The sequence below is a fragment of the Clupea harengus genome, chromosome 6 (assembly GCF_900700415.2).
Source record: "Clupea harengus chromosome 6, Ch_v2.0.2, whole genome shotgun sequence".
Lineage (NCBI taxonomy): Eukaryota > Metazoa > Chordata > Actinopteri > Clupeiformes > Clupeidae > Clupea > Clupea harengus.
The window spans coordinates 14,715,022-14,741,956 of NC_045157.1; the positions used below are offsets into that span (position 1 = coordinate 14,715,022).

Here is a 26,935-nt window from a genome sequence, read left to right on the forward strand (position 1 = left end):
TCAGAGAATAATAGCGAGAGCAGAAACCTGAAGTGACATTTCACACAAAAATAAAAGGCCATGATTGACTCATATTCATATCAAGTTATTATTCAGTGCCAAATTGGCAAATGTGATGAAAGAATGTTGCATGAGTGTTACATCTATGCTAACGAAGCTAATACTATTAACTGTGGTGCATTCTCTCTATTCACTGACATTCTGCTGGTTAACTGACCAGACAATGGCATCCTTTACAATTCTGAAGGACCTATCCCATCAACCCTCACTCTGGCCCTCAGTATCATCTAATTTAACATCATTGTCAACACAGAACTAGTGAAGGCACTGCAGATCAGCGAGGCCATCCTATGATGACCATCATGGCAGTCATAGACCAAGACCTTTTGCTACTGTTTTACAGAGGTCACTCAGGGCAGAGGGGTTCACAGCATCACTAACAGGACATGTGTCACATTAACTCCAAGCATCACTATGTGCACTGAGTGTGTTGGTGTCACACCCATGGGCTGCCAAATGACTGTTTAATTGGAGGGGCACCCATCCTGTCAAGCCCTGAGTACTGAGTATGTGTGCTAAGAGTAGCATAGCCAGCAGCCATAGATTACAGATATCACCAGCACCTAGAAAGAGTGTGTGTGCTCCATGTATGAGCGCGGAATTTTCTCAGGCGAAAGAGAGACTGAAAAATGTTGCAGATGCCGGTAACAGAATTTTCCATTTAGAGTGACATAACCTCTTTGTTTCTTGCTTCAGGCAGGCTTTAGTCAGCTGTTAAATTCCTGCCCACCATGTGTCTTGAATTATTTGTCCACATCCTCCTGCAGGCCTACCTCCACCAAGCCATGACCTTCAGAGGACAAACGAACCCTCCTGATATCAGGTTATCCATTTCACGACAGATGAACAAACAACGTCACACACACAGTCGCCAAAACACACACATTCACACTTAACGAACAAATGACACGTCTATATTCTCTATTTACTTCACTAACTTTTTATCAACCACTGCTCCTGATATAATAAAAGCAACCGCTTTGTGCTGAGCAAAATTAACATAATTTGTGCATTTTTTTCAACTGATATTCCGGGAACTCATTCACATCATGTTTGGAGATCATACACCCAAAAAATAATTCAGTCCAAGCAATAACTAAAGTCAATAAATGCAGAAGCATCGCCTTACAGTTCTGCTCCCTACCAAAACATGACAGAAAGCCTTTCATGGGAAATTAAACTCTCATAGAAAATCCTGTTAAAGTATCCCAGTGAACACAGCACTGACGGTAATGGCTGGCTTTGGAGAGAACATTCAGAGGAGGACATAATGGATTGCATTCTCCAGATTATGACATGCTATGTGCGATGCAGATTTATATATGGCTCATTTGTAGATGAGGAGAGGCGTGTAATTGTAGAAGTAGAAGTAGAAGAAAATTAAAAAAACTGGCATGAGGTTGTTTATATTTTAAAAGTGGCATTATACATTTAGAATCAAATGGCTGTGTGTGCAAAGCTATGTTCACATACACAAACTAATTCACACACACACACACACACACACACACACACACACACACACACCCACACACACACACACACACACACACACACACACACACACACACACACACACACACACACACACACACACACACACACGCATGCATGCATGCAATCACACAAATACAGAGAAAGAAAGAAAGAAGGAAAGAGAGAGAGGTTTTAGAGCTGACATTTGAACAGCTACAGTACATCCCATTTAATTTCCTTTACATTCGTTACATATTGCAAAGCTTTCCTGGGAAAAGTAGATTTTTTTACATCCCAACAAAGCATGAAATATAGATAACACCCAACCACATCGACCATTCTCTCTCTCACACACACACACACACACACATACACACACACGCACTTGCTGAAGCCAGGATTTCAACAGGGATTTCCTTCACCCTGTGGCCGTGTTTATATATGTGAGCTTGTCTGTCTGGCCCCAAGCCTCTGGGGCATTTCAATGCATCCCAATAGAAACCTGCTCAGTGACTGACTGGATGGATACTATCAATCTGACGTCAAAACATTTGAAATTGCTTGTGCATGTGCACTGATATGCAGCCTCTAATATCCTCTATCTGCTATTTCGTTTTAAGTATTTTGCATATGAATGCAACCTATCTCTCTCTCGATTTGTATGTATATGTGTATGCACGTATGTGTGTGTGCGTGTGTGCGTGTTAGTGTGTGTGTGTGTGTGTGTGTGTGTGTGTGTGTGTGTGTGTGTGTGTGTGTGTGTGTGTGTGTGTGTGTGTGTGTGTGTGTGTGTGTGTGTGTGCCTGCACTATAGTGCAGAAGCTATTGGTCTGACAACCATAAGAATTGCAGTGGCTCTTTTCCTTTACTGAAATCTTTCCCTTTGAAATTATGTACAGGCCAAAGGCAAGGTCCATGTCCTACATGGCTATATGGCTACACACACACATACACACACACACACACACACACACACACACACACACACACACACACACACACACACACACACACACACAAACACAAACACCATCATCACCATCACCACCAAGTACCCGCTTCGGACAGCTGGCCTTGCTCCATGACACAGACACAGCAGGGCAGTTTCTGCCACCAGTCTGCTTCTTCAGGGAAGACAGAGAGCAGCGAGTAAAAGGGGGGAAATCCATCATCAGACATTTACAGTCCGCAGAGAGTGCCAGCCAGGCTCCTTCCCCCGGGAGCAGCTCAGTGTGCAGGCAGCACCTCCTGAGGACAGGGCTGGGGAGATGCGTGGGAACGTGGGATCGTCACCTCAGGGGAGCGGAGGAGGGGAAGGAGAGATGAAGGGACAGGGATGGGAGGATGGAGTGAGACAGAGGTAGAGCTGCAGATGGGTGGGGCGGTAAAAGAATGGGTAAGGTGATGAAGAGGCGGAGGGGAAGATAAGTGAGTGGGTTGGGGGGAGGCGTTGAGAACAAAAAGACAGATAGGGAGCGGTGAGGGATAGAGAGATAGAGGTATTGCCATGCTGACAGGGGCGGACTGGCCATCGGGGATACCGGGGGAATCCCCGGTGGGCCGACGAGGTTGGGATGGTCCAAAATCCCGGCCCACTTCCATCACCGACCGGCCATCTCACTGACACCGCCGGCACCTTCAACTATTTTCCATACTACTCAGAACACGTATAATTTCCTCTAGTAACTATACAATATGACTCACTGACTGATTTTTATACTCCTCCTCGCGATCTGTATTCACACTCATGGTGCCTATTTTTCGAAAATGTTTTGAAGTGTCTTCTGAAATGTGTTCTTACGGACTTCAGAAATTCAACGTAAGAAACGATCTCCACCTTATAAATGAACACCTGAAAATGGGTTCTTACACAGCCGAAGTGTTCTCAGCTGTGCGGATTGAGGATGAAGATTCTTAAATTAAACGCACCTGGATTTGCATACACGCCCCGCCAGGGCATCCAACCGTAGTGACGTGTGCAGTCAGCCCTTCTAACACAGAGCGGCCCGTGGGGCATCTGGTAGTTTTGAGGAATTGCATTTAAGAAAACTCTGGGCCATTTACTACTGTTATTTCGCGTGACAGTGACAGTGACAGTGACAGTGATACAAGGTAAGTTGTGGCGTTGACTTGGCCAATGTTAGCTTGCTTTTCACAGATGAGGTAACGTTCACTACCAACTAGCCTAGCTAACGTTAGGTAGATAAATGTCCAAAATTGAGACCGTTATGATCTGGTAAAATAAGCAAGCTGGCGCTGTTGTCATCATCGAGATGATCTATTTAACATGTTAGCCGTAGTCACTTGTTTACAATCGATGAGCAAGCTATCCATGGTGGTAGTTGTAAAGAGGGCAATCTTATAATTTCTAACCAGCTAGTTTGTTATGCTAAAATCACCGTGTTACACACAACACTAACATTATAAACAATGTTAATATGTTATCTAGATTAGATAGTGAGGTCATAATAACACATGAGTATACTGATATTGTTTTTTATTATCATGTGACTATAATGCACCCGGGCCAGCAGAGTTAGTTTAGGTTCTGTTACTTAACTTATTGTTTTGTTATGTACCTTCAACACCCCTACACACACACAATCACACACCCAGCATGCAACACTACTGATACCACTGATGTTCACACCCCATCGTATGTTCTATTCTGTTCATTTCTACAATATAGTTCATACTAATTCTACCCTCTGATTCCAGTTTCTTTATTGTGTGGATATTCATTCCATAATGTTCTGTAGTTATACGTATAACCATCTGATACTAGCCCAGAGTTAAGCCTATTCATCTAACAAACTATACCTACCTTGGAGTGTTACAATAGCCAGTATCATTTTATTCCATGTGTCCACCCAGGCAAATTGGTGGATCCAAATGTTATAAAAAAAAAAACATATATGATGTAATTTCTTTGTAATCATCCAAAATAATGTTAAGTGTATGGGTATTTTTCCAAGTAGGCCACTGACTGGTCTATACGTGCGATGCATTGAGTGGGCAACGCGCCGTGCATTGAGTGGGCAGCGCGCTGTGTACTGAGTGGGCCGCGCGCCGTGTATTGAGTGGGCCGGTCTGACAGTAACTCCCGGGCCACTTTTTTCCCCCAGTCCGCCCCTGCATGCTGAGATGCATCGGGGTGGCTAGAAGGATGTATTTCAAGTGAAGTGAAGCTGTACGGAGAAACGTAGCTGAAAGACCAAAACTGCTCTATTGTGGCCTACAGAACCAGATTACTCACTGACTGGCAGTCAGAACATCCACAGTCATCTTTCTACAGAAACCCCTTAAATCTAGCAAATCAAATGTCAGATCCAGTTTAACTTTTGAAAATACACCAGTTTGTGTGCTTACATATATTAAGTAAGTAGTAAGTTATTTACTAATATTAAACACTATTTGAGAGAGATTGGCCTTGCCCACACATAGTAAAAACTGAATAACACAAGGAAGGTTTGATTGGTTTTCAATGATCGTAGCATGTATGGGAAGATGACAAAGGTCCTTTTCTTTCACAGTATTTGCTTCATCTTGACAACAACTTCTTATGCAAAATCTGAATGCTGCTGAGAACACTGAACACACACACACAAATTAATTTCCCCATCTTTCCTTGAAGATGCTTTGAATAGAAACAAATATTCAAATCTTGCTATGCCCAACTGTATACGAACATCAGGACTGTGGGCTGTTTCTGTTTTTTAGTCATAATCATGGGCCTTTTTGGATGATGGGCCAACACCTTCACTTTCCTTATTAAGAACCCTGAATGTGATATCATTCTGATCAATTTGCACCAATTGAGTGTCTTCATTCAATGCCTATTTCTCCTTTTATACCCATTTAACCTTTTTATCACATACAAATCACAACTCTCTCCAGTAGTGGCTAAATCGCATTTGGAATTCATGAAATGATCTTACAGTGAAATAGATGAATGATCTTAGAGTAGCATTAATATGGAATGAGTTCACACACCAAAAAAAGGCTCACATCTCTCTCTCTCTCTCTCTCTCTCTCTCACCTGCATTGCTTTGAACACACACATACTCTCACACACACACACACACACACACACACACACACACACACACACACACACACACACACACACACACACACACACACACACACACACCACCTGACTGACCTAGAACACAATGGCTGTTGTCCAGACATTTCATTTGTTGAGGCATCACAGGAGGAGAGAGAGTGATGTGGGCCAACTCAAACTTCATTAACCCCAGGGTTAAGAGAGCTTACAACTCTCATCACTCTCTCCCTCCTCTCTTCTCCCCTCTAGTCCCTCTCTCTCTCACACACACACACACACACACACACACACACACACACACACACACACACACACACACACACACACACACACACACACAGAAACACACACACACACACACATTGAGTATGGGCCTATAATTATTCTACTCTAAGAAGTAAAAGATAGCCTTATAACCATAAATATATAATGAAAGTCCATGCTGTTCACATGTAACAAAATTGCCTGAAAATTCAGTGTCTTTGTTTTCCCAGTGTTATGTGAAGGAGAAGATTAATGGCATACTCTTCTGTAAATCTTAGAGGAGGAAAGCAGACTTTCAACGAAATGAAACATTCATGTCACACTTCCAATACTTTTGTGATTCACACCCAATGACATGACCCCACCCTTGGCAGCGGGTATTGCTACTGCAATCTCTATAATCAGTGCTGAATGCTCACTAAAATGTGCAGACCTGTCACCAAGCTATACTCCCTCCTCAAGCCGCTTGAGCTTTGCTTCCAGACTCTGTTAATAAAGAGCAGTTTCATCCCATGAGCTGAACAGCCGAGCACTTTCACTTTGCCAAGTGCAGAGACAGCAATGAGAGAGAGAGAGCAAGAGCAAGAGAGAGCACACTGTGCATGTCAATGTAATCTATCGGTTATGGCAGCCTAGCTTAAGATAGACTGGGGCATCAGTGTGGAGAGTACTTTGCTCAATGATGCCCTCATTGTTATTTTCCACAGCTGAGTATAGTTTGGATACCTGCAGTCAGTGTCCCAACAAAAAGACGTGTGTGTGTGTGTGTGTGTGTGTGTGTGTGTGTGTGTGGGCGTGTGCGTGTGCTTGTGTGTGTTCATTTGTATGTGTATGCCTAGGCCTTTGTTAGTGTGTATGCGTGTGAGAGAGAGATTCCGAAAGAGTGAGAGGTAGGTGTGGTAGGCTTATTTGGCATCAGGTTTCACCACATTTTACTATACTGATGTATCAAATGCAGGACAGCACTTTTGAAATCAGAATGTTACCCCATTTCTAGTTTTGTGTCTACAGAAAATGCACCGCTTGCATTGCCAGTTTCAGATTCCATGGAACATACACACTAATGAGACACTCTGACCACCATGCAGAGGGACACTGGGCAGAAATGCTGAAGAATGCACGCTTCACTTTGCGTCATTGCGTCCTACCTTTGCCATAGCTGAGCTGCAGCCTGAAGACTTTGCCCTGGTGGATGTGCAAGTAGGTGAACCACACGGCGAACGTCAGGAGCACCAGCAGCAACAGGAGTTTGAGCTGCTTTCGGATTTTTTTCAGGGGGAAGCGAGGCATCCTTAAACACATAGTATGTCTCTCTCACTCTCTCTCTCTCTCTCTCTCTCTCTCTCTCTCTCTGGCACACACATACAGTGCTCAGCTCAGACACTCAGGTGGAGAAATGCCAGGGGACAGAAGGTAGGGAAGATCTAGGTTGAGGAGGACAAAATGGGCCAGGGGTTATGGAGAAAGAGAACACAAATGTGCAGTCAGTGCATTCAGTAGTGGAGGGAACATTGATGATTCAAGCACTACAAAAGCTGAGGTCACGATAAAAGTTGCTTAAATATGCACTGACTTTCCTACCAACATCCCTCAATCAACATCATCTGTAAATATCAGAAGAACACACAAATGAATGCAAGCCAAGCATTATCTCTAAAGAGGACATCTTGTTTCTAAACTAGGTGTGCTCTAAAGCTGTACAATTCAAGATTCTGCACAGGGCCACTGACAGACTTGAATGCATTTTTACCAGTGGGGCCAGTTTTCTTACACTCACGTTAACTACCTTACTACACTCAAGAACAAGACAAAACATTAACACTGTATGGGATTCGTTTCAAAACAGGGCACGTCTAAAATGTCAAAAATGATATAATGGTAGTGTAAACAATTAGCAGCCTTAAGTGTAAAAACCGTAAAACAAATAGGCCCTAACAAAAAAACAAGAACATATTTCAACTTATATATAGGTATATTATATTATATGGGTATATTAGCTACCAAAAGCCATTTTCCAAAGTTTTACCATAGAAACTGCCAATATAAAGCCTCACCTTAGGACACATTTCCATGGATGTCCATTTTCGTTTCAAGTTGCAACTGCAACTTTGAAATAGAGCAGTCCCCATAATAAGAGGAACAATTGCTGATCACGGAGCCACGGGTCAACAAATTATGTAAATGGCCATGCCATTAGGCACAACGTGTGCCTTCCTGATGCAGTATACAGGGAGCTGCGACGCGTCGTGTGTTGGACATCCTCGCCTTGTTCATTCTGAAAGTGGGCTTGAAGGTAAGACTCTTTTGTCCTTCTTTAGCTTGAAATCTTGCGAGCTCCAACGGAACAAAGGAATGTCTCCCATTTCGGTTCTCCGCTATATTCACTGTAACGTGTCCGATACGATGATGAGGACCTGCCATGCATGCTTAATTCATCTACATTAACGTGGAGATCGAGTAATCATGACGACTGTGGCCAGATACATACTAATGGCAGTGAATCTCGGGAACATCTTTCCCGCTGATTCTCGTGTACTGCACTTTGCTTTAATGCGCGCGCATGCTCGAAAATTGTTTTACATGATGACCCGCCTTTTACTGTCCCGTGCTTCATTTCAAAGACAAATGGACAAGTGCAGCAGTGCTGATCCTTGACGTGCCTTGCGAGGCACTTTCACTGCTGGGGTCGACCAGCTGCTGAAGGCACTTCGCAGATCTGAACTGTCAGACCTGCCTCCCAAACGCACACCTTCTCGTTTAGAACTGTCACAACAAGGTTGGCCACGTAACTTCAACTGTAGATGTGCAAACATGCTGAGGGTCTTGGCGTAATTAAAAAATATATAAATATCTTGCGTGATCGTCTGCCTGAGAGTATATAGCCAAACATAAAAAATGTCATGTATTGAACATAATTCATGTCACATCATGTCACATCATCAGAGAAACTGTCGAGCTGGGTTTCCATCCAACTTTTTGATGTGCATTTCGACAGTTTGAATACAAAATCCTTGAAACGCTTGCAATGTGCATAAAATCTTTTAAACCGAATACAAATTAAATTCGCTAGAAGGGAGTGGGTTAACACCCAATTCGCATATGGTATAATGCAGTTGGTGTAAACAGGTTTATTGAGTTTGCAATTGATTTATTGATTTGTTGCAATTTTATCAGATGTTTCCGTTAAACTTGCCCTGACAACCTTACGTTTTGATCCAAGGCTGTTGACAACGCATATCTTGATTAGGAGAGTGTCAATTTTTAATTCGCATGGATGGAAATGCGCAGAGTCGCTTTTTCTTTAGCCGAATTCTCCCGAATCCGCTTAAAATATGCGAATGAGTTAAATGGAAACCCACCAACTGATTCTTATGACAAGGTAATAATCTAATGGTTGAGGATCAAACGTTTCTCTACCAGAGGTGGCAGTGCTCATGCATAAGCTATTTCAAATAATTTGAAATCAGAAAATATAATGGCCACTCTGTCTGAGCTTTTCCATTGGGATTCGCCCCAGTGCTTGCTGTAGGGGGTTCAGGCTCTGAGCTCTGTAAAGCGCCTAGAGACCATTTAAATTGTTATTGCTGCTACATATATAAAATTGTATTGATTTGGTTCATTAAAATGCCCAGAGGCTTGATGCTAGATAGATAAGCCGATATAAAACCGGGTCACAGAGTACAGAGTGAGGGAAATCCCTGTCAAATTCCAGGCTTCCGACAGTGTGTGTGTATGTCTCTGCGTGTATGAGACAGGGATGGGAGTCAAAGTCCATGTGTTTCCTTGTGTGTAGAACTTGACAAAATACCCTTACCATTTATGTGTATTTGTTATTAGTGGCACCTGACAAAATGTCTTTGTGTGCAAATGCTTCTGGTGGCACACAGCACTGACCATGTTAATACTGGTTGCTCTACGGTGAAGCAGCTGGGGGGCTTAAACCCTACATTAACCTTAGCCTGCCATCTGCTGGTAAATAGGCTGCACTTGATATCCAATCCTCTAAAACGTTCTTTATACTCAATGCAGTGATGCCTCATAGAACGTTTAAGTTGTCAAGGACAATATAGAAAACAAAGGAAAAAAGGAAATCAACAATGCCTTGTACAGGATACAAATTCCTGGGGGTGCACATCAGTGAGGACCTCTCCTGGGCCACCAACTCTGCATCACTGGCGAAGAAAGCTCCGCAAGCTCAAGCGAGTGAAAGCTCCCATACCCATCCTGAACGCATTCTACCGGGGCACCATTGAAAGCATCCTGTCCAGCTGCATCACTGTGTGGGGCAGTAGCTGTACTGAACACAGCAGGAAAGCACTGCAACGCATAGTGAACACAGCTGGTAAGATCATTGGTGCCCCACTCCCACTCCCTTCCCTGCAAGACATATACACCACCCGCCTCACCCGGAAAGCTACCTCGATTGCGAGTGACACCAGCCACCCCGCACACAGTCTGTTCAGCCTCCTACCCTCTGGAAGAAGGTATAGGAGCCTCCGTTGCCGCACCACCAGACTCAGAAATAGCTTCATACACCAAGCTGTCAGGAGGCTAAATTCTCTCCCCTCATATCCATCAGTCTGACAGGAGGCTGAAATCCCCCCCCCCCCCCTAAAAAATCACTCAGGACTCTGCAACAAAACTGTCTCTTGCACTTTATCACTTATGTTTACCATAACCACTTTTGCTGCCTTTTTTGCACTACCATAACCTCACTTTAAAGTAAACTTATGCTGCTGCACATGTATCTGTATGTTTATAACTATATCTATATGTATATCTATATGTAGGACATGTCTTGTCTTATCTGTTGTTGTGCGTGTGCACTTTATATGTTTCACCTTGGGAGAGTGGGAAACTTTTTTTCGATTCCTTTGTATGTCTTAACATGCAAAGTAATTGACAATAAAGCTACTTTGACTTGACTTGAAAGTCTGTCCCACAGACAGATATTTTGAGATGAAAATCGTGTTTAACATATTGGATACACAAACATGTCTCTACACAGTTATCTCATGTATTATCTCATTGGTAATTTATGATTATATTAAATGTATTAAACGATACAGACACATATATTAATTGATGCAGAAATACATATCTTAAACCTAAACTACCACGTAATAAGAAGAAGGTTAATGGAAATGGGTTTAATCACATCAAATTGCAGTTGTTGTCTTTTAAAGCTGCCTTGTAAACCAACCAGTACAACAAGTATTGAATCCACAGCTTTTCACAACTCCTGCCTTGAATTTCACTTAAAATATGCAAATAAGTTGGATGGGAACCCAGCAATTGTCTGTCTAAATTATTGGACCATAATGGGTTCCAGGTGAACAGGCTGCTTTCCTGCGTAACCACATGATGCATATTACCTGACCTCCCTATTGTGAAGAGTGACATGTGAGTGTCAACAGGTGTAGATGATAATTACACCAGTAATGAATGGGGTGGGATCTATGTAGTTCAAAGCCAAATAAAATGCAGGTCTAGAGAGACAGTTGTAGTCAGCAAGTTGCCTTTAGTGGGGAGTGCTGGTCAGATCTTAGCAATGGAGTTCAGAGCTTGGCTTAGTGTTGTTTTGGTGCTGTTTGGGATTGGCCTCCAAATTCAGGCTAAAACACTGCCTGACTGGTTTAATCGTGAGGAGCAAGACCGAGCGGGTCTTTCTGACTGGTCTGCACATAGTCTGCTAGAGGAGGACCTTGCTGAGGAATCTGTTGGTGAATCTTCGCTGCCAGAGCCTCAGAGTACTGTTCAGGAACCTGTGCGCAAAGAGCTCAAGAAGCGTGCTCAAGAACCTGTTTCCCTTCAGTCCAAGCAAACACTGCAAGGTCCTGTGAAGCAGCTGTCATGGAGGTTCCCAAAGATGCCAGAAAAACCCAAGGAGCCTGAGAGGCCATTTGTGCTGAGGGAGCCGGTACCAGCCAACTCCGTGGCTGTGAGGTGTAGGGAGGCTGATGTGCAGGTGGAGGTGAACCAGGACTTCTTTGGCACTGGCCAGCTGATCCATCCAGCAGATCTATCTCTTGGTGACTGTGCTGTCACAGGGGAGGATCCTTCTGATCAAGTTCTGGTCTTTGAATATGAACTTCACAGATGTGACCGCAAGATTCAGGTACGGTGTCTACTTTAAATACTAAAACATGACTGCCGTGTAGGTTTTTCACCATGTGGTTAGTGTTGCGTAATCTATTACACAAATACTAACAAAATGACTGCTCAATTTCCCTTCATAGGTGACTGAGGATGAACTGGTGTATAGCTTCACACTTCAGTATGCACCTAAAGCTCTTAATGGATCTCCTATTATAAAAACAAACGGTGCTACAGTTGACATTCAATGCCATTATCCAAGGTAATAATTTCAGTTCTTACCAGTGCCTGTAGTTGCGTGCCTGTTTGGCCTGCTCTCATTGCAATGCCACATGGGAGACCCTTAACTCTTGTGCTTCATATAACTCTTAGGGAGCACAATGTGAGCAGTGATGCCCTCATGCCCACCTGGGTCCCTTTTGCTGCCACTAAAGCTGCTGAGGAGGTCCTGGTCTTCTCCTTGAGACTCATGACAGGTTTGTGTAGCTGAAGTACAGGGACTCAAACTGCTGCTTCTGGAATAAACTAGGTGTGCCCAAGTACAATGAAGTATGTAAATCAGATTGGATGAGGTTGCCATGTCACTTTAGTGATGGCCACCAGGCAAACCTACTGTTTAGGTAGAGGTGTTCTGTCTGGTTATTTTAGTTGTGTGTGTGGCCTATTTTGAAATGGTTTATTTTTAGAGACCTTCAAGTCCTTGTGGTAAACCTGGTATGTACTCGAGGCTCTTCATTGTTTTCAGATGACTGGGAGTTTGAACGTGCCACCAACACTTACTACCTGGGAAACGTCCTGCACATTGAAGCCTCAGTGATCCAGTACAACCATGTGCCTCTGCGTGTGTTTGCCCACTCCTGTGTGGCCACTGCAGTCCCTGATGTGAACGCATCACCCAGATATTCCTTCATTGAGAACCATGGGTGAGGGAGGTTCTTGAATCCAATTATAACCTTAACAAATTCACAGTTGCCTGAGTGGCTTTAGTTATGTGGTCTGAGATGCTGTGTGAAATTAATACCATTTCTACAGCAGGACATGGTCAAATAGTTTTGATGAAGACCACTCCGTTAACCATGGCAAAGGATTTGTTTGATCATAATGTGTTTTTCCTGCCTGCAGGTGTCTCGTTGATGCCAAGCTGACCGGCTCTGGATCTCGCTTCCTGCCCAGGGTTCAGGATAACCGGCTCCAGTTTGAGCTGGAGGCCTTTAGATTTGCCCAGGCAGAGGGTACTACTGTAAGTAAAGATAAATGAGAACTGCATGCCTTGATCCATCACTGATCTAACCTGGGCGGTTTGTGTGTTCCCTCCAGATCTACATTACCTGCCAGTTGGTGGCAACTGCAGCATCAACAGATTCTGACCACAAGTCTTGCTCCTTCTCTGATGACCGGTAAGCAAATGGCCAAGACTTTATTTCCCATCACAAAGAGTTTCCGTGCTAACTGTAGCCCTCTTCACAGATGGACCAGTGCTGACGGGAATGACCAGATGTGCCGCTGCTGTGACTCTACCTGTGGACCGACCAGGAAGACTCGGGATGTGTCTGCAGGTATGGAATTTGGTCCAGCTACCCCCCCCCCCCCCCCCCCCCCTCCTTTTAATCTGTATGTTAATTCTGCTCTTCTCTCCACAGATGAACAGTGGGTGTCTGAGGCAGTTTTGGGGCCCATGCTGATCAAGGATGCGTACTGAGATGTTGGCCTTTGTCTGCATTTTAAATAAAAATACCTTAATTTGTCTTGAATCTAGTTTCTGGGCTGCCTTTTTCCCCCCCTCCTATATACAAACATTTCAATCTGCAGACTGATTTCAGGGAACATCTTCATAGAAGGGTCTGACCTGACCACCATCTGGTAGGCTTACTGAGATTTGGAACAATTGGAAAGCATTTTGCTCACTCCATTAGCGTTGTTTGTACCAGATAAAGGGTGTGTTGACACATGTGACATCAACATGGCAAATGTATGACCAGGGCACTGTCAACACTGGTGTCAGTCCTCTGGGTAAACTCTTTTAATGCTTTTGAGGTCTGCATCATATTGAAATGTCAAGGTGTCCCCTTTTTCAGAAACTGTTGGTTGCATATTTGGCAGACAAGGCCTGGGATTGGGCTTCTCTGCAGTGAAAATCTATTGCTTGGTTTCTAGTTACCTTAAATGTGGAGTTTGACCATTTCAAATAGGAACTCTAGACTAAATGTGTTGACTTTAAATGCACCGTGGAAATTGATCGCTACAGGGTGGATAAACCTCAGGTTTGTATAGGGTTTATGGACAAGGGTGATGCCAAGTAATCGAATCCTAGTTGAGATTTGACAACTTGTTTCTGTTTAACTTGCCCAGACAACCTCAAGTTCTGAACCCACAGCTCTTCACAACTCCCCTTGATTTAGGAGGGTGTCCCTTTTTTTAAGTTCATATAACGATGGATGGAAATGGCCCTAGATTGGCATTTTGTTTCAAATATTCATAAATACTCCTTAAATAAACAGATGTGTTGGATGGAAACCAGTACTCTAGGTACCCCTGATCAAAATAATTGTATTTAAAATGCCCTTGATCAGCTACAACCGGTGTATTCAGCTAATTGGGAGAGTCAATGTTTGTCAGGGAAAGCAGACATGCTCTGGATGAGACCCAACAGCAAGACTGAACACCTATCCTAAGTTGTTCTGTTACCATAAAGATATGACTTTAGAGCTTAAACATTTAGACAACTGCTCTTGTCCAGTGTCTTGAACAACCTGCTACTAAATGTCACCTGTAAAGTGCCTAGAGACCATTTAAATTGTTATTGCTGCTATATAAATAAAATTGTATTGATTTGGTTCATTAAAATGCCCAGAGGCTTGATGCTAGATAGATAAGCCCACATATATAAAACCCGGTCACAGAGTACAGGATGAGGTAAATCCCTGTCAAATTCCAGGCTTCTGCCAGTGTGTGTGTATATGTCTCTGCGTGTATGAGACGGGGATGGGAGTCAAAGTCCATGTGTTTCCTTGTGTGTAGAACTTGACAAAATACCCTTACCATTTATGTGTATTTGTTACTAGTGGCACCTGACAAAATGTCTCTGTGTGCAAATGCTTCTGGTGGCACACAGCACTGACAATGTTAATACTGGTTGCTCTACGGTGAAGCAGCTGGGGGGCTTAAACCCTACATTAACCTTAGCCTGCCATCTGCTGGTAAATAGGCTGCACTTGATATCCAATCCTCTAAAACGTTCTTTATACTCAATGCAGTGATGCCTCATAGAACGTTTAAGTTGTCAAGGACAATATAGAAAACAAAGGAAAAAAGGATATCAACAATACCTTGTACAGGATAGTCTGTCCCACAGACAGATATTTTGAGATGAAAATCGTGTTTAACATTTTGGATACACAAACATGTCTCTATACAGTTATCTCATGTATTATCTCATTGGTAATTTATGATTATATTAAATGTATTAAACGATACAGACGCATATATTAATTGATGCAGAAATACATATCTTAAACCTAAACTACCACGTAATAAGAAGAAGGTTAATGGAAATGGGTTTATTCACATCAAATTGCAGTTGTTGTCTTTTAAAGCTGCCTTGTAAACCAACCAGTACAACAAGTATTGAATCCACAGCTTTTCACAACTCCTGCCTTGAATTTCACTTAAAATATGCAAATGAGTTGGATGGGAACCCAGCAATTGTCTGTCTAAATTATTGGACCATAATGGGTTCCAGGTGAACAGGCTGCTTTCCTGCGTAACCACATGATGCATATTACCTGACCTCCCTATTATTGTGAATAGTGACATGTGAGTGTCAACAGGTGTAGATGATAATTACACCAGTAATGAATGGGGTGGGATCTATGTAATTCAAAGCCAAATAAAATGCAGGTCTAGAGAGACAGTTGTAGTCAGCAAGTTGCCTTTAGTGGGGAGTGCTGGTCAGATCTTAGCAATGGGGTTCAGAGCTTGGCTTAGTGTTGTTTTGGTGCTGTTTGGGATTGGCCTCCAAATTCAGGCTAAAACACTGCCTGACTGGTTTAATCGTGAGGAGCAAGACCGAGCGGGTCTTTCTGACTGGTCTGCACATAGTCTGCTAGAGGAGGACCCTGCTGAGGAATCTGTTGGTGAATCTTCGCTGCCAGAGCCTCAGCGTACTGTTCAGGAACCTGTGCGCAAAGCGCTCAAGAAGCGTGCTCAAGAGCCTTTTCCCCTTCAGTCCAAGCCAACACTGCAAGGTCCTGTGAAGCAGCTGTCATGGAGGTTCCCAAGGATGCCAGAGAAACCCAAGGAGCCTGAGAGGCCATTTGTGCTGAGGGAGCCGGTACCAGCCAACTCCGTGGCTGTGAGGTGTAGGGAGGCTGATGTTCAGGTGGAGGTGAACCAGGACTTCTTTGGCACTGGCCAGCTGATCCATCCAGCAGATCTATCTCTTGGTGACTGTGCTGTCACAGGGGAGGATCCTTCTGATCAGGTTCTGGTCTTTGAATATGAGCTTCACAGATGTGACGGCAAGATTCAGGTACGGTGTCTACTTTAAATACTAAGCCAACATGACTGCCATGTAGGTTTTTCACCATGTGGTTAGTGTTGCGTAATCTATTACACAAATACTAACAAAATGACTGCTCAATTTCCCTTCATAGGTGACTCCGGATGAACTGGTGTATAGCTTCACCCTTCAGTATGCACCTAAAGCTCTTAATGGATCTCCTATTATAAAAACAAATGGTGCTACAGTTGACATTCAATGCCATTATCCAAGGTAATAATTTCAGTTCTTACCAGTGCCAGTAGTTGCGGGCCTGTTTGGCCTGCTCTCATTGCAATGCCACATGGGAGACCCTTAAGTCTTGTGCTTTATATAACTCTTAGGGAGCACAATGTCAGCAGTGATGCCCTCATGCCCACCTGGGTCCCTTTTGCTGCCACTAAAGCTGCTGAGGAGGTCCTGGTCTTCTCCTTGAGACTCATGACAGGTTTGTGTAGCTGAAGTGCAGGGACTCAAACTGCTGCTTCTGGAATAAACTAGGTGTGCCCAAGTACAATGAAGTATGTAAATCAGATTGGATGAGGTAGTGCATGTCACTTTAGTGATGGCCACCAGGCAAACCTACTGTTTTGGTAGAGGTGTTCTGTCTGGTTATTTTAGTTGTGTGTGTGTGGCCTATTTTAAAATGGTTTATTTTTAGAAACCTGCAAGTCCTTGTGGTAAACCTGGTATGTACTCGAGGCTCCTAATTTTTTTCAGATGACTGGGAGTTTGAACGTGCCACCAACACTTACTACCTGGGAAACGTCCTGCACATTGAAGCCTCAGTGATCCAGTACAACCATGTGCCTCTGCGTGTGTTTGCCCACTCCTGTGTGGCCACTGCAGTCCCTGACGTGAACGCATCACCCAGATATTCCTTCATTGAGAACCATGGGTGAGGGAGGTTCTTGAACCCAATTATAACCTTAACAAATTCACAGTTGCCTGAGTGGCTTTAGTTATGTGATCTGTGTCTGAGATGCTGTGTGAAATGAATACCATTTCTACAGCAGGACATGGTCAAATAGTTTTGATGAAGACCACTCCATTAACCATGGCCAAGGATTTGTTTGATCATAATGTGTTTTTCCTGCCTGCAGGTGTCTCGTTGATGCCAAGCTGACCGGCTCTGGATCTCGCTTCCTGCCCAGGGTTCAGGATAACCGGCTCCAGTTTGAGCTGGAGGCCTTTAGATTTGCCCAGGCAGAGGGTACTACTGTAAGTAAAGATAAATGAGAACTGCATGCCTTGACCCATCACTGATCTAACCTGGGCGGTTTGTGTTTTCCCTCCAGATCTACATTACCTGCAAGTTGGTGGCAACTGCAGCATCAACAGATTCTGACCACAAGTCTTGCTCCTTCTCTGATGACCGGTAAGCAAATGGCCAAGACTTTATTTCCCATCACTAAGAGTGTCCGTGCTAACTGTAGCCCTCTTCACAGATGGACCAGTGCTGACGGGAATGACCAGATGTGCCGCTGCTGTGACTCTACCTGTGGACCAACCAGGAAGACTCGGGAGGTGTCTGCAGGTATGGAATTTGGTCCAGCTACACCCCTCCTCCTCCTCCTTGTAATCTACATGTTAATTCTGCTCTTCTCTCCACAGATGAACAGTGGGTGTCTGAGGCAGTTTTGGGGCCCATGCTGATCAAGGATGCGTACTGAGATGTTGGCCTTTGTCTGCATTTTAAATAAAAATACCTTTTAATTAGTCTTGAATCTAGTTTCTGGGCTGCCCCCCCCCCCCCCTCCTATATACAAACATTTCAATCTGCAGACTGATTTCAGGGAACATCTTCATAGAAGGGTCTGACCTGACCACCATCTGGTAGGCTTACTGAGATTTGGAACAATTGGAAAGCGTTTTGCTCACTCCATTAGCGTTGTTTGTACCAGATAAAGGGTGTGTTGACACATGTGGCATCAACATGGCATATGTATGACCAGGGCACTGTCGACACTGGTGTCAGTCCTCTGGGTAAACTCTTTTAATGCTTTTGAGGTCTGCATCATATTGAAATGTCAAGGTGTCCCCTTTTTCAGAAATTGTTGGTTGCATATTTGGCAGACAAGGCCTGGGATTGGGCTTCTCTGCAGTGAAAATCTATTGCTTGGTTTCTAGTTACCTTAAATGTGGAGTTTGACCATTTCAAATAGGAACTCTAGACTAAATGTGTTAAATTCTAAGAATTTAAATGCACCGTGGAAATTGATTGCTAGACAGGGTAGATAAACCTCAGGTTTGTATAGGGTTGATGGACAAGGGGTAGGTTTGTATCGAATCCTAGTTGAGATTTGATAACTTGTTTCTGTTTAACTTGCCCAGACAACCAAGTTTTGAACCCGCAGCTCTTCACAACTCCCCTTGATTTAGGAGGGTGTCCATTTTTAAGTTCACATAACAGTGGATGGAAATGTCCCTAGATTTAGATTGAGTTGGGTGGAAACCAGTACTCTAGGTACACCTGATCAAAATAATTATATTTAAAATGCCCTTGATCAGCTACAACAGGTGTATTCAGCTAATTGGGAGAGTCAATGTTTGTCAGGGAAAGCAGACATGCTCTGGAGGAGACCCAACAGCAAGACTGAACACCTAAGTTGTTCTGTTACCATAAAGATATTACTTCAGAGCTTAAACATTTAGACAACTGCTCTTGTCCAATGTCTTGAACAACCTGCTACTAAATGTCACCATTTTGATGAAATGGTATTAAAATATCAGCATAGACTGAACAGATGACTAGTCTTGGTGGGAAATATTCAATTAAAAGTTTCACATTCAAAAGTCCTGAAATGCCACAGAATTCTAACAGGGCAGACATGCAAATATGTAATGGTATAAATGTGTTGGTAGAATTCAGAACATTTTTGTTGAATTCCAAAATAGATCCCCGGATACTCCTACATGTATCACTACACAATTGACACATTTGTGGATTAACCATGGCAGCCAATATGATAGTATATGTCAGTTTTATGTTGGTTCATGAACAACCAACTGATGTATCTTGCTTCTTTATAAATGGTAAATGGAGTGCATTTACATAGCTCATAAAGCATTCAAAGCGTTTCATATGTTAATGCCTCAGACATCTACCCATTCAGACACCAACGGCGGAGGCTACCACGCCCCCTGTTGGGTGTTCAGTATCGTACTCAGGTACATTTCAACAGGAGTCGTCGTGATCAAACTAGAAACCTTTCGATTGATGAACAATTCCTCTACCTCCTGAACCACTGTTGCCCACACTCATTTAAATCACTTATTTAACTAAATTGCTGATTTAAATGAGTGTGAAAGAAAAATAAATGAATACTGTTAAATCCCACAGGAATCCACATCCAAACTTTTAATCCACAGAGAGCACTCATCTCTACTCCAACATGAAACGGTCCACCACAAGTGATCAATACAAATGCCAAGAGAGAGAAGTATTTTATTAATTGATACTTATATTACACCTAAACTGCAATCTAATGTTCACACTGATTACTTTAACAGATCAATTGCTTGCCTATTAGGAATACTTTTACTTTTCTTGAAGAAAATATCCTTGCTTGCTGGGTTTCCATCCAACTTTTAATGCTATTTATGAACATTGGAATAGAAAATCTTGAGTGTAAATGCATGAAATTCAGATAACTCTTGTAAATAAAAGAAGAAAATAATTTGCTAGAGGTGGTAGGATTTATTCATTTCAAATTACATTTGTTGTCCTTTAAAACTGCCTTGACAACCTCAACTATTGAATCAACAGCTTTTTACAACTCCCTTGATTAGGAGTGTGTCCATTTTTTATTTACATCAATAGCTGATGGAAACACACACATACTTGCATTTCATTTAGCCCCATTTTCATGAATTTCACTTAAAATATGCAAATGAGCTGGATGGGAACCCAGCAAATGTCTTCCTAAATTATTGGATCCTAATGGGTTCCAGGTGAACAGCCTGCTTTCCTACACAACCACATGACACATACTTACCTGACCTCCCTATTGTGAAGAGTGACATGTGAGTGTCAACAGGTGTAGATGATAATTACACCACTAATGAATGGGGTGGGATCTATGTAGTTCAAAGCCAAATAAAAATGGTCTAGAGAGACACTTGATGCAAGCAAGTTGCTGTTACTGAGGAGTGTTTTCAGATCTTAGCAATGGGGTTCAGAGCTTGGCTTAGTGTCTTTTTGGTGCTGTTTGGGATTGGCCTCCAGATTCAGGCTGATCAACTGCCTGACTGGTTTACTCGTGAGGCGCAAGACCAATCGAGTCTTTCTGATTGGGCTGCATATCATCTGCTACAGGAGGACCATGCTGAGGAATCAGTTGATGAATCTTCGCTGCCAGAGCCTCAGAGTGCTGTTCAGGAACCTGTGCGCAAAGCGCTCAAGAAGCGTGCTCAAGAGCCTTTTCCCCTTCAGTCCAAGCCAACACTGCAAGGTCCTGTGAAGCAGCTGTCATGGATGTTCCCAAGGATGCCAGAGAAACCTAAGGAACCTGAGAGGCCATTTGTGCTGAGGGAGCCAGTACCAGCCAACTCCGTGGCTGTGAGGTGTGGGGAGGCTGATGTGCAGGTAGAGGTGAACCAGGACTTCTTTGGCACTGGCCAGCTGATCCATCCAGCAGATATATATCTTAGTGACTGTGCTGTCACAGGGGAGGATCCTTCTGATCAGGTTCTGTTCTTTGAATCTGAACTGCACAAGTGTGGCAGCAAGATTCAGGTACTGAGTCTACTTTAAAGTACTAAGCCAACATGAGTGCCATGTAGGTTTGACTTCCTCATGTGGTTAGTGTTACGTAAGCTATTGCACAAATACTAACAAAATGACCATGTGCACAACTTTCCTTCATAGGTGACTGAGGATGAACTGGTGTATATCTTCACCCTTCAGTATGCACCTAAAGCTCTTAATGGATCTCCTATTATAAAAACAAACGGTGCTACAGTTGATATTCAATGCCATTATCCAAGGTAATAATTTCAGTTCTTACCAGTGCCAGTAGTTGCGTGCCTGTTTGGCCTGCTCTCATTGCAATGCCACATTGTGGAGACCCTTACCTCTTGTCCTTTATATAATCCTTAGGGAGCACAATGTGAGCAGTGATGCCCTCATGCCCACCTGGGTCCCTTTTGCTGCCACTAAAGCTGCTGAGGAGGTCCTGGTCTTCTCCTTGAGACTCATGACAGGTTTGTGTAGCTGAAGTGCAGGGACTCAAACTGCTACTCAAGTACAATGAAGTATGTAAATCAGATTGGGTGGGGTGTACAGCAGGTTAAGATGGTGATGGACACTGGGCAATCCTTCTGCTAGAGGTGTTCCTGTCTGGCTTTTAAAATGTGTCTGGCCTATTGAACAAGTTTATTTTTAGAAGCCTGGTATGTACCTCTTGTACTTGTGTACTATTGATTGTTTTCAGATGACTGGGAGTTTAAACGTGCCACCAACACTTACTACCTGGGAAACGTCCTGCACATTGAAGCCTCAGTGATCCAGTACAACCATGTGCCTCTGCGTGTGTTTGCCCACTCCTGTGTGGCCACTGCAGTCCCTGATGTGAACGCATCACCCAGATATTCCTTCATTGAGAACTATGGGTGAGGGAGGTTCTTGAACCCAATTATAACCTTAACAAATTCAGTTGCCTGAGTTGCTTTAGTTATGTGATCTGGGTCTGAAATACTGTGTGAAATGAATACCATTTCTACAGCAGGACATGGTCAAATAGTTTTGATGAAGACCACTCCATTAACCACGGCAAAGGATTGGTTGATCATAATGTGTTTTTCCTGCCTGCAGGTGTCTCGTTGATGCCAAGCTGACCGGCTCTGGATCTCGCTTCCTGCCCAGGGTTCAGGATAACCGGCTCCAGTTTGAGCTGGAGGCCTTTAGATTTGCCCAGGCAGAGGGTACTACTGTAAGTAAAGATAAATGAGAACTGCATGCCTTGATCCATCACTGATCTAACCTGGGCGGTTTGTGATTTCCCTCCAGATCTACATTACCTGCCAGTTGGTGGCAACTGCAGCATCAACAGATTCTGACCACAAATCTTGCTCCTTCTCTGATGACCGGTAAGCAAATGGCCAAGACTTTATTTCCCATCACTAAGAGTGTCTGTGCTAACTGTAGCCCTCTTCACAGATGGACCAGTGCTGACGGGAATGACCAGATGTGCCGCTGCTGTGACTCTACCTGTGGACCAACCAGGAAGACTCGGGATGTGTCTGCAGGTATGGTATTTCGTCTAAAAGGTTTTTTTTGTTTTTTTTTAATAGAATTCTGTATTAACATTTTGCTTTTCTCTCCACAGATGAACAATGGGAATCTGAGGCTGTTTTGGGACCCATTCTGATCAAGGATGTGTATCGAGATCTGCATTTTAAATAAATGCCTTATATTCCCATCTGGTGTCTCGCACAAATTTAATCTCCATTTAATAATTTTTAATTTTTTTGTTTTTATTTGGGGGGTTGTTGGGGTCCAACTTTCTATGCAAGCTTAGGTCTGTACTGCTGGACCTTTTGAGCATTTGATGTACTTTTAAAACATGCTTGTGCTGTGCTCATGCACTTAAAGCCTTTTTGACATGTGGCATCAACATTATGTGAATGACCAGCAGAGGGCACTGTCAACACTTGAAGTCCACTTTTTGCTTTTGTTCTAATTTAGATTTTTGGGTTTTCCATGAGCGTCCATTCTGTTCTTAGGGCCTGATGGGGAGGGGTGTCTGAAACAAAGGGTTAACTTGTTTTACAAGTTTGAGATTTCCCTGCTTCCAAAATTAGTCCTTAAGTCTTTGCTGTGTTTGGCAGAGAAGGCACTGGATTTGGGGGTGGGGGCAGACCTGTTTGGTCGAAGCACACCTGCCAAAAATGACTCAATAAAATGCCCTTGATCAGCCACACCAGGTTTGTTCAGCTAAATCATGATAAAAGCTGATAAAAATGAAGGAGAAGAGGAGGACGAGACTCCGGAGCGAGACCGAAATAGGATGTTCTGTTTCCATGAAGGTTGTGACTAGAGCCTTGTACAATCTACTACTAAATGTCACCATTTTGATTTAAAAAAAAAAAACTAAACTTGGTTATTGGTGTTGATGGGAAATATTCAATTAAAAGTCTCACATTCAAAAGTCCTGGAATGCCTAAGAATTCCAACAGGGTAGACACGTACAGATATGTCATGGTATTAAAGATTTAGACAACGGCTCTTTTCCAATGTCTTGAACAGCCTACACTAAATTGTCACCATTTAGCTTGAATGTAAATTCTGATTTTACCTCGACACGTGTGTCCCCTGCACATTTGTTGTAGGATTAACCATGGCCGCCAATCTAAATATGACTTATCTATGCATTTGTCATTTCTGTGTTGGTTCATGAACAACCAACTGACGTATTGTGCTTGTTTCTAAAGCACTCATTCAACTAAATGGCTAAAAGAAAAATAAATGAATACTGTTAAATCCTACAGGAATCCACATCCTTACTCTCAATCCACAGGAAACAGTGCACCGCAAGTGATCATTACAAATGTCAAGGGAGAGCTGTCTGTTAATTATTGCTGAGTAAAAATAAAATGGCCGCCTATTGTCTCGCTGTGATAGGGGGTTTGTGAGAGCCTGCAGAGGGGAGATGGCTTCCACAGAGTCCCTGTCATACACACATGTTGAGTCATTGTGATTCTAAAGCAGTCGAATGGGATGTGGGTTTAGCAAACTGGGTCAATGTCTCAATATTTATCAATAGCTAATGAGAATCGCTACAGTTGTTAATTATATTTTTACCTCTGAGGATGAACTGATGTCTGCTATCCACAACAGCTGATTATTTTCCTCCAGTGAAACATAAATATCCTGATGTTTCTGGGATGATCAACAAATAAGGTAAACGGACAGGCAGGGGAATGCTCTCAGCTAATTATTTCTGTTCAGACTAATTCTAATCAATCATAATTAGTGTTTCTCATGTCAGGCCCAGTGGAATCACTCAGAAAATTACACATAAACACACACATACACGTCTCAAATCCTGCCTTGTTAAATCAAACACATACAACCACACACACACACACACACACACACACACACACACACACACACACACACACACACACACACACACACACACACACACACACACTGACACTCAGACAGCTTGAAGCTGCTGTGCCACTGGCTGTGGAGTGTGATGCTAATGATGGCAATTAATGGACCCTGACAGCACAATCTGCTGCTCATTGTTTCCTCATTGGAGGATCTGTTGCTCACATTGGGCAGGCTGCGGGGGATGCATCTAGGGACAGAGTTGCAAATCCTAAGGAAAGGGATCTAGGGGGAAGACTTAGTGGGGAGAGAGGTGGCAGAGGAGAGGAGACAAGGGAGCAGATTTGGATGTTGGCGTGGGCTGGTTTGGGGGGGTTTGACGGGCTAGTAGAGCCACTTCTGCCCCAGCTGATCCCCCGGGTGCGGATTAGCTTCATTAGGACTCGACACCCCTCACAGTCAAAAGCAACTGTCAGCCACTGTCAAAGAACAGAGGGCGCGATATGACAGTCCAATCCTGTGCCCCCTAATGCCACCCAGGTCCCTGTGGTGTGGGGCCCCCCTCTCCAGGGCCCCTCGAGAGCCCACTAGGTGTTAAACACAGACGAGATGAGAAGTACATCATTAGACCTGACTGCTGCTCTTATGCCACTTTTCATCTTCATGTCAGCTGGTGTTAACAATGGTCAGAGGAATACCCCGCACTTTCCTCTGCCCGTGACCCCTCTGCTGGTTTGCCATTCATTGACACAGGAATGCATTATGCAGGATTAATAATAAATCATGCAATGCCACTTAACCCCAATACACATAAGACGTCGGGTGATTGGTTGGAGGAATACATTGCATTATTATGCAGGGATTTGAGTTTTATTGAGGACTTTGATACAGATTCATTAAACAGCCTCTCCCTGCGCTTTACCACTATAACAGCTTTCTTGTGTGTTCCTGAGGCTATACGAAGAGTAACATGCCAATAACACCAAGATCCAGGGAATGGATTACCAAGGTTTACAAAACGAAAAAAATGCTTACATTGCCTCTATTGTAAGTGAGTTTGTGCAATAGTGCCTGTTATGTTATCAAGTTTGAATATAAGTTTGTTGCTCAAAAGCAGGCTGTGACCTCGGCAAGCAACGTTGTCCAGAGGCTAAGGTCCTTTGTGGTGCTGTCCATGTCATCCAGTAAGCAACAGTGAGATGTCCAGCAGGTCTCACTGTACTTTCAGCCCCAACTTCAGGATCCACTCAGCTCAGGGCTAAGCGCAGAACAGAAGCCAAGTATCCATGCAGCTCAGATGGGCTTTGGCCTTTGTGGCCCCCAAGCCAGGCACAAAGCTCGGCTGAGACCAGCCTCTGCAGCCTCCAAGCGGGACCCTAAGAAACAAAAGAGCCATTAAAAGTACAAACAGATTAGTGTGGTTTTAAGGAGACAACCATGTGGGGATATTAGGCCCCTGGAAGGCCTCAGTAGGTGGATGAGAGACTGAAAGACAGACTGGGCACATCTGTCCAACCTACTACTGGTTAAGGAAGGTAGGGGGGACATGGCAATGTCCCCTATCCTCATCCAGCCCTTGAATTCTTTGTTCTTGTTATTCATTAAAAGCCAAAATGGATCCCCTGAATAACAAATGTGAATGTCCCGGTTCTAAGCTACTTATCAGTAATGCAGACGTATATTGGGGACAAACCCATGTGACCAGAGTTGGTCGATTTCTGGTGAGACTGGTGGAACATGGAAGGAAAGAGTCTAACTCGGCTACATCAAAAGTAATTTTCAATTCTTCACTTTTTACAAACCATTAATCATGTCATAACCAAGTTAAAATATATACTAACATATTGACAAGTAATGACACCGGAAAACATACTCATGTAAGCAAAATTGCTATTCTTTCACAGAGGGTGAATGCTGCTGATGAGATTGTCAGCATGATACTTTCTTCTGTGCATTTTCCCAGGAGAAAGAAAATCGTTGAAAGTGTAAGACTGGAGTCCCTTGTTTTCTGAGCGATTCGGTAAGAAAGCGAAAAGCCTCTTAGCGGATATGTCGTGTTTGGTTTTGGTTTACTCGATCAGCAGTGTTTGCTGTTTTAAATCTCCCCTTTGTTGCCCATCTCAAGAGGACTAATGATTTCTTTGAACTACCGACGTCCACACAGAACACATTGGTGCTTGTCTCCACAGTGCATCCATGAGTGTGGTCACATGCTAACCATTTATAATCATTCCCACATCAACTTACACCATCTGGGGTCACAACAAACATAGTTTCCCACAGGTCTGTCCAGATACACATCCCAGCCTTATCCACATGGACCCATCTGTTCAGTACAGTCATAGTGGCCTCCTGGCTTAAGCATTCGTCA

The 26,935-nt window shown here is 43.4% G+C and overlaps 4 protein-coding genes across 4 annotated transcripts in view; 3 read left to right on the forward strand and 1 right to left on the reverse strand.

The window, feature by feature from the left end:
* Positions 1-8,823, reverse strand: part of LOC105899726 (N-acetyl-beta-glucosaminyl-glycoprotein 4-beta-N-acetylgalactosaminyltransferase 1-like) — a 55,079-nt gene extending 46,256 nt beyond the window's left edge. The window contains exons 1-2 of the mRNA XM_031568613.1: positions 7,924-8,823; positions 7,018-7,293 (exon numbers count right to left, since the gene is read on the reverse strand). Of these exons, the coding sequence (XP_031424473.1) occupies positions 7,018-7,171 (154 nt within the window). The 5' untranslated portion in view covers positions 7,172-7,293; positions 7,924-8,823. The remainder of the gene's footprint in view (positions 1-7,017; positions 7,294-7,923) is intronic.
* A 2,540-nt stretch (positions 8,824-11,363) lies between these two features.
* On the forward strand, positions 11,364-13,716 carry LOC116220709 (zona pellucida sperm-binding protein 3-like). The gene is made up of 8 exons (XM_031568690.1): positions 11,364-11,987; positions 12,109-12,227; positions 12,338-12,441; positions 12,711-12,888; positions 13,088-13,205; positions 13,283-13,362; positions 13,433-13,521; positions 13,606-13,716. Exons 1-8 carry the CDS (start codon positions 11,421-11,423, stop codon positions 13,662-13,664), a joined length of 1,314 nt encoding a protein of 437 aa, XP_031424550.1. The 5' UTR covers positions 11,364-11,420; the 3' UTR covers positions 13,665-13,716.
* Positions 13,717-15,864: 2,148 nt separating this feature from the next.
* LOC105899773 (zona pellucida sperm-binding protein 3-like) lies at positions 15,865-18,221 on the forward strand. Its single transcript, XM_031569131.1, has 8 exons — positions 15,865-16,493; positions 16,618-16,736; positions 16,847-16,950; positions 17,223-17,400; positions 17,606-17,723; positions 17,801-17,880; positions 17,951-18,039; positions 18,117-18,221. The coding sequence occupies exons 1-8, from the start codon at positions 15,927-15,929 to the stop codon at positions 18,173-18,175; spliced, it is 1,314 nt and encodes a 437-aa protein (XP_031424991.1). The 5' UTR covers positions 15,865-15,926; the 3' UTR covers positions 18,176-18,221.
* A 2,396-nt stretch (positions 18,222-20,617) lies between these two features.
* On the forward strand, positions 20,618-23,445 carry LOC105899771 (zona pellucida sperm-binding protein 3-like). The gene is made up of 8 exons (XM_012826984.3): positions 20,618-21,240; positions 21,373-21,491; positions 21,604-21,707; positions 21,938-22,115; positions 22,318-22,435; positions 22,513-22,592; positions 22,663-22,751; positions 22,832-23,445. Exons 1-8 carry the CDS (start codon positions 20,674-20,676, stop codon positions 22,906-22,908), a joined length of 1,332 nt encoding a protein of 443 aa, XP_012682438.2. The 5' UTR covers positions 20,618-20,673; the 3' UTR covers positions 22,909-23,445.
* Positions 23,446-26,935: the final 3,490 nt, after the last annotated feature.